Source organism: Clupea harengus, chromosome 1, assembly GCF_900700415.2.
Source record: "Clupea harengus chromosome 1, Ch_v2.0.2, whole genome shotgun sequence".
NCBI lineage: Eukaryota > Metazoa > Chordata > Actinopteri > Clupeiformes > Clupeidae > Clupea > Clupea harengus.
The window spans coordinates 17,610,967-17,623,466 of NC_045152.1; the positions used below are offsets into that span (position 1 = coordinate 17,610,967).

The following is a 12,500-nucleotide window of genomic DNA, read 5'->3' on the forward strand; positions in this document are numbered from 1 at the left end:
CCTCTTCCTCCATTCAGCAGCCCTGAGTGGCCTTCACTGTCTCCTTCCTCTTCCTCCTCTCATCCACTCAGCAGCCCTGTGTGGCCTTCACTGTCTCCTTCCTCTTCCTCTTCCTCTTCTCCTCCACTCAGCAGCCCTGCGTGGCCTTCACTGTCTCCTTCCTCTTCCTCTTCTCCTCCACTCAGCAGCCCTGCGTGGCCTTCACTGTCTCCTTCCTCTTCCTCTTCTCCTCCACTCAGCAGCCCTGCGTGGCCTTCACTGTCTCCTTCCTCTTCCTCTTCTCCATTCAGCAGCCCTGCGTGGCCTTCACTGTCTCCTTCCTCTTCCTCTTCTCCATTCAGCAGCCCTGTGTGGCCTTCACTGTCTCCTTCCTCTTCCTCCTCTCCTCAATTCAGCAGCCCTGCGTGGCCTTCACTGTCTCCTTCCTCCTCCTCTTCCTCTTCTCCTCCACTCGGCAGCCCTGCGGGGCCTTCACTGTCTCTTTCCTCTTCCTCCTCTCCTTCACTGCATGCTTCACAGGAAGCCTGCTGGCATCTCACCTGCCACAACCCAATGAAAAGCTCCCGGACTGGAAAAGGATACAGAGTGAATGTTTACCAGCCGGTGACCAAAGAGCTGCCTGCTAGTCTTTGCTCTTGCTGCGCTGATCAAAGCGCTCAGCGTGTGAAAGGGCGCAGGCGCTTGTGTGTGTGTGCGTGTGTGTGTGTAGGCGAGTGTGTGCGCGTGTGTGTGTAGGCGAGTGTGTGCGCATGTGTGTGTGCGCGTGTGTCTATGTGCGTGTGTGTGCGCGTGTGTGTGCGTGAGCCTATGTGTGTGTTTGCGTGTGTCTATGTGCGTGTGTGTGCGCGTGTGTGTGCGTGAGCCTATGTGTGTGTATGCGTGTGTGTATGCGTGTGTGTGTGCGCGTGTGTCTATGCGTGCACACGTGCTCAGAGTGCAGCTGCTTCAATAGACTGCCTCTGACAGGTGTGAATAACAACCTAGTACCAAGTGCACTGTTATTTTTAAAGTGAGACAGGAAACCATGTGTGTGTGTGCGTGTGTGTGTGTGTGTGTCTGTGTGTGTGTGTGTGTGTGTGTGTGTCAGAGAGAGAGACAGAAAGATCAAGGAGTTCATGAGGAGAGCATGAATATGCTCAATCTGCCTGGTGTTGATAAAGTTGTGTTTTCAGGTGTGTGCATTTGTGTGTTTGTATTTGTGTGCACACGTTTGTGTATGTGTGTATGTATTTGTGCGCACATGTTTGTGTATGTGTGTATCTCTGCGTGCCTCCCTCCGTCAAGAGACACAATGGGTGATGAGCTATGGAAGATTTGAATGCAGTTCTATACAACACCGACATAAACCACTGGATGCAGAGGGGGGAAACGAAGTCATGCTTCTGACCTGCAGGGAGTGAGGCAAATGATGGTGATCGTGTTGTGTTTAATCACTGTTTAAATGTGTTTGAATGTTTCAGAGAGATGATAATGTGAATGAAAGCTGGTCCTAGACCTGCAGTTAAGTGGAGTGACAAAACACTGGGGCAGACACCTCAGGCAGTGCTTTCCCATGTGTCAGTTCTGTTACAACACTGCCCTCTACAGGGTATATTTTAAAATGCAGAACAACTATCAGATACTCTGTTGCTGCACAATATCAAACATATTCTCATGCTACAATAAAAGACTGTACTCTGAGTGTATATCTGTGTGGCTGTGTGTGTGTGTGTGTGTGTGTGTGTGTGTGTGTGTGTGTGTGTGTGTGTGTGTGTGTGTGTGTGTGTGTGTGTGTGTGTGTGTGTGTGTGTGTGTGAGTGTGTGTGTATGTGTGTGTGTGTGTGTGTGTGTGTGTGTGAGTGTGTGTGTGTGTGTATGTGTGTGGCTGTCTGTGAGTGAGTGTGTACGTTTATGTGTAGCTTGGAGTGCTTAGGTCTAGGTCTTAGGTCTTTTACACATACATCCTTCAAGTCTTCCCCACACCGAAAGGACACATCACTGTTAGAAACTCTTCAAGCCCCAAGGTGCCCCGTGGGGAACTTTTTGGTATTTTGATTAATATATTTAAAAATCTCTGCGAGTTTTTGTCCTGGAAACATAAAACTAACACCCACAGCAACCTTGAACCCTTTTCTTTTAAAATATGTAAAGTTTGAAACTAAAATATAAATAATCACTTTGTAAGGACAATATTACGAATCCCTTGCAAATTTCAGCCTCTGAGTGAGGTTTCGACCCTCCCATTAGCAAATGACAACTATTCATATGATAAGGAGATGGTAATTCAGTGATCACTATTGGGTCGTGATGTGTCAAGTAAACCTGTAGGAACAAAGACATTCCAGGCCCATTACGTCATGGCCATTGTTCTTGACCGAGGTGTCCCAGAATGTTCACACCTTTCTCATCAATATGCATAGTGGTCTAAGTGAAGGAAAGTGTCACATTGTATATTACTTAAAATTAGTATTGAAACCACACACACTTTCTGAATGATAAACTCACCTATGTGGAGCAAACACCTATGTTTACAGGGCTCAGAGTAAAAAAGAAAACTTCCAAAATATTAACAATGTGTTTTTGTACAAAGTCTGAGCACCTCTAAAACTAGATTTCATTTTAATAAAAAACGTTTTTTACTACATTCCTTTTACTCTCATTTTATTATTGCTGAGGTGTTCTAGAATATAATCATAAATGCCACTTTTGCCTCATGGTTTTTAGTTAGGTGAAATATACAAAAATATCAGGCATGGCAGACTACCTAACATAGTCAAAAAAGAGCCTTGGGGTTGGAAGTGTTAGATTTTGGTTGCCATGAAGGAGATATTTTGTTCGGTTTTTGAAGCCAGCTATGGTTAAAATCACATCTCATATTTAAAAAATGCCAAATCTTGGGCTGGACAATTCATAGCAAATTGAGTAGGAGAGAAAAACCCCACATATGTGCTGCTATTCTGCTCCCATCCCCTGTCAGAGAGACGTCTCAAACCTCTCATTACTCCTGTATCTCCTCCATACCCTCTTCTTCAGGAACAACAACACACATATCTGACAGGCTGGATGCTTTTCTCTGCGACTGGCAGCATAACCCTCCCTCAGTGAGTCAGGGCTTCCGGCTCTCCATTCAAACAGAGACGAGCCACGAAAATGAGAGCCTTCAAAATGTCGGAGAGGGGAGGAGAGAACGAGAAAGAGAGAGTGAAAAAAAGATGACAGAAAAGAGATGGGAGCGAGAAGAGAGGAGGAGGAGGGGGGGGGGGGGTGAGAGGTTGAATTTGAACTGATGGGTATCCATAGAAACAACAGATGAGATGTGGATGTGGCTACATTCGAGCGTTGCTCAGGCGGTGCACCATAAATCAGCGTCCGTCACGCCCCGATGGCCACGACAGCTGTGCCATCTAATGTGGAGGGCGCTAATATCACACATACATTTCTCAGCTGAAGCCTGGCACTCTGCTCTCCTTGTGATCCTTATGATATGGAGAAGGTAATGCTCAAAGTCAACCGCATCATTTGAGCAAACCTTAGCTCCTGTCTACATCTCTGTCTGTCACGTGCCCCACTCCTCTCAACACATGGCCAAAATCCTCCACACCACAAGATTTTACAAGTATACACTGTCTGTCTCACTGTCTGTCTCACTGTCTGTCTCACTGTCTTACCTTTACTGACATATAAAATATCTCTGCTTCCTCTCTCTCTCTCTCTCTCTCTCTCTCTTTCACTCTGCAGATCATCTTCAGTTCAGTTGAGTGAAAGTGCTATTCCATGGTGTGAAGAGCTCTAAGTGAAAATGGTGCAGTCACCCTGGGTTGGTAGACCCGCCAGAGAATAAGTGTGAGAGGGAGGGTGGGTTTGAGTACATGACCGACTGGTAAGGTTACGTCTCGGGTATTGGATGTATAGAACGTAGGTTGTTAAATGTATATTGGATGTATATATTGTAGGTTGTTAAATACCTTCATGGTTGACTTTGGTGCTTGTCCACCCTTATAAAACAACACCACTTTTGGCACTAATAAAAGTGGTGGGTAATTGTATTTGGTGTCTAGCACAGGACACAGCTCAGGAGGATAGGTGAGTTTGTGCATGGTGTGAAAGTGCTACTGTATTCTTGTGTAAATTGCTTGATTGCATGTCAAACCTCAGACAAGGGACAAGTTGATGCACCTGAGAATGGAGCATCTATTGAGACTGTTGGTCAGCATTGACTTAATGAACTACCGGTATATGGAATACTTACTACATTGACTTAATGAACTATATGGAATACTTACTGCATTGACTTAATGAACTATATGGAATACTTACTGTATTGACTTAAAGAACTATATGGAATACTTACTGTATTGACTTAAAGAACTATATGGAATACTTACTGTATTGACTTAATGAATTATATGGAATACTTACTGTATTGACTTAATTAACTATATGTAATACTTACTGCATTGACTTAATGAACTATATGTAATACTTACTGTATGAACTATATGTAATACTTAATGAACTATATGTAATACTTACTGCATTGACTTAATGAACTATATGTAATACTTACTGTATGAACTATATGTAATACTTAATGAACTATATGTAATACTTACTGCATTGACTTAATGAACTATATGTAATACTTACTGCATTGACTTAATGAACTATATGTAATACTTACTGTATTGACTTAATGAACTATATGGAATATTGTATACTTCCAATAGATTTTCTGTTGTAGACCATGTTCTCAACCATGGGTTGAACATGAGGGAGGCTGGCCAAAGGGTCCAACCTAACCTCAGCCGCTTCACAGTTGCTGCCATCATAAGTTGAGCAGGCCGGTTTACAGTATTGTACTGTTGACTCTGTGTGCCAGAATAAACCTTTTTTTGCTGCATATTTGTGTGCTGTTTGACTATGAAAAAAGTAGGCCTACACTGAGACATTTTACAAAACGAGAAATGGTTCATTCTGTAATACTTACTGTATGAACTATATGTAATACTTAATGAACTATATGTAATACTTACTGCATTGACTTAATGAACTATATGTAATACTTACTGTATTGACTTAATGAACTATATGGAATATTGTATACTTCCAATAGATTTTCATTTTTATACAACATACCGGTACTTGTAATTATTTGTCTGTCACTGTACTCAACACAGGCCCTGCCAATAGGGGTGGGGCGAAATATCGACACAGACATATATTGTGATATTTCCGCTCGCGATGCGTTATCAATTACTCTGACACCAAATATCAATATCTTTTTTTATACTCAAGGCAGTTAAAAATGAATGTATTCACATAACCATTCTGGTTATTCAGAGAATCCGTACCCTAAACTTCAAGGTGCCGTTTCTATTTTGTAAAATGTCATAGCTTCACCTGTGTTGTGTAGAAGAAATATCATAATAATATCAGACTGTGAGTTGACCTGTGTTTCCCACCCCTAACTGCCACTGGCCTAAAGAGAGATTTCATGTTGTGGTCTCTAAGTCTCAGTCAGTCAGTCAGAGTGGCAGCAGACAGAACCGCAGACCCGGAGAGCCAGCACCCATCAGCTGTGCTAAGTGGTGCAAGCACAGGGTATGAAATATTGAACCACACAGGCTACTCAACACAGGGAGACCACACTGGAGCATGTGTGTGTAAGTGACACAGGCTACTCAACACAGGAAGACCACGCTCAAGCTGGAGAATGTGTGTGTGTACGTGACACAGGCTACTCAACACAGGGAGACCACGCTGGACCATGTGTGTGTACGTGACACAGGTTACTCAACACAGGGAGACCACGCTCAAGCTGGAGCATGTGTGTGTACGTGACACAGGTTACTCAACACAGGGAGACCACGCTGGACCATGTGTGTGTACGTGACACAGGTTACTCAACACAGGGAGACCACGCTGGACCATGTGTGTGTACGTGACACAGGTTACTCAACACAGGGAGACCACGCTGGACCATGTGTGTGTACGTGACTGTGTCAACGGGGAGACTTGCAGATCAGGTGGAAGAACCAACTACAACTATTTCGAGTGTAGTATGGACAAATTATATCATGTGCAATAAATAGTGTCTACAGAGTTGGCAGACTACAAAAATAGTCCGCCTTAATCCTCATCCAACTTAAATACTGCATAAATAAGTAAAAGAGAGCCCCTTGAAACAGATAAACTGCATTAGAAGGAAGTTTCCTGCAGTGAAGTTATCCCACAGCTAGTGGGGGGGATGGGGACACAAGCTCTCAGGGCTCAGGGAGGAGACCAGCTGGGGCTGCCTTCATATTAGGGCTTTTGATTGGGGGTCAGGTCCCAATGGTATTTTATTGCTTTGAGATTAACCTCCCTCTGAAGTATCAATTTTTGGGTTTGGATTTATAGGTCCTGAAGTTCAGAGTGAGAGGTCAGAGTTGAAAGGTCATGGTATTCTCACCTCCACAAACAGGAAGCAGGGCACAATGGAGCTACTGCTCTTCAGTCCTGGCTTCTCCTCTGCCATTCTGCTCCACCTTCTTCTTCTCTCCTTCTTTGTCAACTCCTGCAATCACTCTCTTCCCGACTCTCCTCACACCTAAAAAGGAAAAAGAAAATGTACAGGTCAGTATGGAGCAAAAGTGTGATGACTATTTAAAAATGAATCTGAAAACAATGTTAAAAAAATAAAGAAATAATTCTTATTTCTGCCAGTGCACATGTAATGGTTACAGTTTTTCTCGATTGATTACATTCAAAAACTGGAACTTATGGCACAATGACCACAACCTGTAACTCATGTGCCAACTCCCTAAACCAATTCTGCTAAACTATAAGCACAATTATCTGCTTTAGACACAAATTTCAATTGTTAACCGCACTTTCTTCAAAACACAACACACAATTATCTGCTTTAGACACAAATTTCAATTGTTAACCACACTTTCTTCAAAACACTAAACACCATCCTCTCTACTTTGCACACTTCATCAATGCCAAAACCTCCTTGTGTTCAGACAGAACACACTGCTATTCAATTGGCAAAACTTCCATTTCAAAGGCTGTTGTGCAATTTGAAATCAAAGCTTTAGCAATATGATGGCCACAGGTTAGCTCCTGGTTTGGAGAACAATTGATGGCAACATTGAAGTGAGAGGTGATCAGAAAGGCAGAGGAGTGAGAGTAAGAGGAGGAGGGGAGGAGGAGGAAGAGATTGAAGAGAAAGAGCAAGAAGGAGAGCCATTATCTCTGATGAGATTCGGGCCACTGTGGTCAACCATATGGTCAACCATGGTTTGACCATGCAGGAGGCTGGCCAGAGGGTTCAACCAAATATAAGCCGCTTCTCAGTTGCATCCATTCTCTGGACATTCAGAAGAGGGAATAGGTAAGAAACACTACTATGACAGGAAAACACTAGTTTGAATGCCTTATCAGGGGCATAGTATTCTTGTATTTTCCATTGTACTGTATCTGTAAAATTACGTAAACAAATACAAAGTGCAACCATTGATGACCAAGACATATTCCTAAACATCAATACAGTGAGCCTAGCCACAGTGGACTGTGTTCTAAGGGGAACACCTTGAGAATAAAGCAGGTGTACAGGGTGCCTTTTGTCAGAAACTCCGACAGTCAAACAGTTATGCTATGACTATGTGCAAGTAAGTCATATACATTTTCACAACTGATTGCGTCCTATCAGCACTGACACATTACTGTACTGTATTGTAATCCAATCCAATGTTACAGTTTTTCTCGATTGCTTACACACATGAAGCATGCCTCGTTTTCTCAAAACTCTAAACACAAATCCCTAAACCACTCACACAAAATGCAACAACATTCACAACACTGTGTAGGTCTATTTCTGATAGCACATTGTCAATATTGTCTTGAGCTAGAACAGGATGCAGTAGTTTTTTGTCCTTTTTTATTTTACATTTTTCTTTCTTTTTTTTGTTGACTGTACTGGCCTATATCCTATTGTTTGTTCTGTGCAAATCATTTACACATTCATTTGTGTTTGCTGTGATGTATAGGCTACAGCACTTTTGGAAAAAATAAAGAAATATTTTAGTTGTTACTGTATATTTGTGTGTTGTTTTATATTTGCGTAAAAACATTATACAGTTATATTTTACTACAGTGTAAGCGTATAGTAACATAATGTTCCTGATAATGCCTTCATACTGGTGTTTTCCCATTTCATAGTAGTGTTTTCCATTGAGCACATCAGTGTTCAATCGATGCTTAGAATGTCTACTCATATAATGGGCTGTGTTTGTCATTAGAAAACAAAGTACCCTTTTGAGGTGACATAACACTGTTTTGAAAGCAAAGTTGCCTTTTGCAGGATATATAAAGGGTTTTGCATTTTGTGTGAGTGGTTTTGGGATTTGTGTTTAGAGTTTTGAGGAAACGAGGCATGCTTTCAAAAAATGTGTGTTAGCAATCGAGAAAAAACTGTAACTGTAAACTGTAATCTTACACCTTTCATGGAGCTTAGTTTAATTCACAAGCTTGCAGGTTTATTGAGCACTTCAACATATAACTAACCCAACAGGCTGCCTACCACGTTCTAACTACCGACTGGCTGACCTAGTCGCTATCTCCCTCCAAAGTATCTGTCTCCCCAAAAGTCTGCCTCTCTTCTTCTCTGCTTCTCCGCATCTTTATCTCAATCCCTCTTTCAAAATGGACTCATATAAGAAATATACATTTCAAGCTGACAGTCGATTTCAATGGTTTTATTGGAAATCTGTAGTTCACAGGAGAGATTTTTTTCAAAGTTAAAAAGATGCTATTACAGTTTTTCACAGTTGTTAACACCCAAAAAGCGAAAATTCGGCACAATTTGCACAACCTTCACTTCATGTACCAATCGCTCGACCCAATTTGGCACTACTTCACACTGCCTTATCTGCATTAGACTCTGATTTTCTTTGTTAACACTCTGATGTCAATTACACATCACCTTGTAGTCAAAACACAACACACAATGTTCAGTTGTTGCACACACTTCTCAAGTAAAATATCAAAGCATCAACCTACAACACACAAATAGTCAAATCTCTAAACATTCAGGTCTGTTGAGCAATTTGCAATCAGGACTGCAGCATAAAAGTGCCTTGAGCCTCTGTTTTGGTTGATGAGCAATGGAGAACGTGGCAGATAACGACAACCAGAGAAGGAGAGGGGTAAGAGTGAGAGGAGGAGGAGGAGGAGGAAGAGGAGGCAGAGGAGGAGGAGGAGGAAGAGGAGGACAAGAAGGAGGAGGGAGAGGAAGAGGAGGCAGAGGACAGAGAGAAGTAAGAGGAGGAGGAAGAGGAGGACAAGAAGGAAGAGGGAGAGGAAGAGGAGGCAGAGGAGGACAGAGAGAAGTAAGAGGAGGAGGAAGAGGAGGACAAGAAGAAGGAGGAGGGAGAGGAAGAGGAGGCAGAGGAGGAGGAGGAGGACAAGGGGGAGGAGAAGGACAAGGAGAAGAAGGGGAAGGAGGAGGAGAGAGAAGAAGGAGAATGGTGATCTCAAATGAAATCCGGGCAACTGTTGTAGACCATGTTCTCAACCATGGGTTGAGCATGAGGGAGGCTGGCCAGAGGGTCCAACCTAACCTCAGCCGCTTCACAGTTGCTGCCATCATAAGTTGAGCAGGCCGGTTTACAGTATTGTACTGTTGACTCTGTGTGCCAGAATAAACCTTTTTTTGCTGCATATTTGTGTGCTGTTTGACTATGAAAAAAGTAGGCCTACACTGAGACATTTTACAAAAGGAGAAATGGCTCATTCTCCAGAGTCATTGTCATTCGTATGGTGTGTTCCATTTCGATGATTGTGTTTTCAATTTTGCCCTTCTGTGTGCTGTAAATGCTTGGTAGTGTGCAGCAAATGCTTAGTTGTGTGTACTCAATGAATGTATGTGTGTGTCTTTTGAAAAAAATGGCTGTGTGTACCAAATGAAAACACGAGTTCCATTTTGTGAAAAGTTAAGAGATTTGATGGCAAAGAGTCATCTTGCAAAGGGAGTGTCAGGTTTAGCTCTTTGTGTGAGAGGTTTTCAGTTTTCTGTGTTCAGTTTTGAGAAAGCCATTATTGTTTTGAAAAACGTGTTAGCAATTGTGAAAAACTGTAAACAAGAGTATTAAGCTTCAGTCTTAAGGAGAAAATTGCAATTAATCACAGCAAATTGTGTGATTAGTTAGTTATTTTTTCTAGTCTACTGACAGCACTGGTTTTTAACATACATTTCCTAAAGAATGTGCAGTTCTAATATGGATAACAAAACATATTGAACACATGAACCAGACACAAAACTGAGCCAGCAGTCAGTCAGTGGTGATATTTGGTATAGGTGACACAGGCCGTTAGGCAGAGGCCCAAGACACCAATGTTTAGGGCCAGACAAGAGTCCCTATACCCAGCCCAGGTCATAATGTTTATGACCAGGCAAGAGTCCCTATACCCAGCCCAGGTCATAATGTTTAGGGCCAGACAAGAGTCCCTATACCCCAGGTCATAATGTTTAGGGCCAGACAAGAGTCCCTATACCCAGCCCAGGTCATAATGTTTAGGGCCAGACAAGAGTCCCTATACCCCAGGTCATAATGTTTAGGGCCAGGCAAGAGTCCCTATACCCAGCCCAGGTCATAATGTTTAGGGCCAGGCAATGTGAATTCCAACGAAACAAACTGTACATTTCAGTGTCACACAAACCAATGTCTGGTAGAATCTCTGATCTGTGATACAATCATTACAATGTAATACATTATTTGTATCCTGTGAACAAATGGATCCCTACAAAATGAGATCATTTAACATATCCCACCAGGTCCACAAAGGCATATCACTGATATCAGTTTATTATATGGCTCCTCAGAATACTATGGAAACTTCCACTGAAATGAATGAGCCATCTCAATGTTTGGAGGTCCGATATTTCTTGATAATGACAGCTTAAAATGAATAATGTGCTCATGCTAATATGGCAGCATGCTAATCAGCATCTTCTCATTGGTCCCAAGGTACGCTGGCAGACTGCAGAGGAAGACTTTCCTCAACACTGTATTCATGCTGGACATGTCGGACAAGCTAGCTTTTTAGCGACAAAAAAGCCTGAACAAGCACATATAAATGCACACACACACACACACACACACACACACACACACACACACACACACACACACACACACACACACTCTGTTGTGTAGTTATTAAGGGTGTGTGACCCCCATGCGGTGCATTTAGTGCATTAGTGCGTTCCTCTGGCGCTCTGAGCTGGCAGGGCTCAACACAGAGGCGGACGGCTGGATAAATAAGGTATGAGCACAAGCTCTTAGTGCTCGTGGAAACATGAGCGCCATGCTGGATCTGGCTAACACTTGGTCCAAGCGCTGCAGTGAGAGCATGCTGGAGCTGTCACAGCATACAAGCAGAGCCCCCAGACACACCCCCAGGTACAGGAGACACCAGGGGGAGGACGGCAAGGACAAAAACACCAGAGCCACGGACATATACAGAGTCAGCCTTTTTTTGGTTCGGTATGTCCTAAACTGCTGAAGTTTCATGTATTCATCATCTCTTTGTTTTCTCCATTTCAGTTAGAAGCCAAAACAACACCTGACCATCCCTTGAGCACCATTCTCTTCAGAGCCATATGGAGCTTTCTCTCATTGAGGACTGTGTTGAGCGCTGATCAGATGGCGCACAGTAACTTGCATCACTAGAGGATGACTTGAAGAGAGAAGACAGAGTAGAAGAAGAAGGATGAGAGAAAGATGGGCTCCATGAGATCAAGAGTGAGAGTGAGCAGCACTAGAAAGATGCGTGAGAGAGAATGTGAGAAACCAAAGGAGAGAGTGAGAGATAGAGAGTGAGAGATAGAGAGTGTGAGTGGAGAGTGTGAGATAAAGAGTGAAAGATAGAGAGTGAGAGGTAGAGAGGGTGAGTGGAGAGTGTGAGATAGAGAGTGAACGATAGAGAGTGAGAGGTAGAGAGGGTGAGTGGAGAGTGAGAGATAGAGAGTGTGAGTGGAGAGTGAGAGATAGAGAGTGAGAGATAGAGAGTGAGAGATAGAGAGTGAGAGATAGAGAGTGAGAGATAGAGAGTGTGAGTGGAGAATGGAGAGTGAGAGATAGAGAGTGAGAGATAGAGAGTGTGAGTGGAGAGTGAGAGATAGAGAGTGGGAGATAGAGAGTGAGAGATAGAGAGTGGAGAGTGAGAGATAGAGAGTGAGAGATAGAGAGTGGAGAGTGAGAGATAGAGAGTGAGAGGTAGAGAGTGTGAGATAGAGAGTGAGAGATAGAGAGTGAGAGGTAGAGAGTGTGAGATAGAGAGTGGAGAGTGAGAGATAGAGAGTGGAGAGTGAGAGATAGAGAGTGAGAGATAGAGAGTGTGAGTGGAGAATGGAGAGTGAGAGATAGAGAGTGAGAGATAGAGAGTGAGAGATAGAGAGTGGAGAGTGAGAGATAGAGAGTGAGAGATATAGAGTGAGAGTGGAGAGTGAGAGATAGAGAGTGAGAGATAGAGAG

General features: G+C 43.0%; 1 protein-coding gene across 1 annotated transcript in view; it reads right to left on the minus strand.

The window, feature by feature from the left end:
* The window catches only part of plppr2a (phospholipid phosphatase related 2a), a 44,037-nt gene that overhangs the window by 28,653 nt on the left and 2,884 nt on the right, over nucleotides 1-12,500 (minus strand). Inside the window, exon 2 of the mRNA XM_031569179.2 lies at nucleotides 6,431-6,568. Within this exon, the coding sequence (XP_031425039.1) occupies nucleotides 6,431-6,496 (66 nt within the window). The 5' untranslated portion in view covers nucleotides 6,497-6,568. The remainder of the gene's footprint in view (nucleotides 1-6,430; nucleotides 6,569-12,500) is intronic.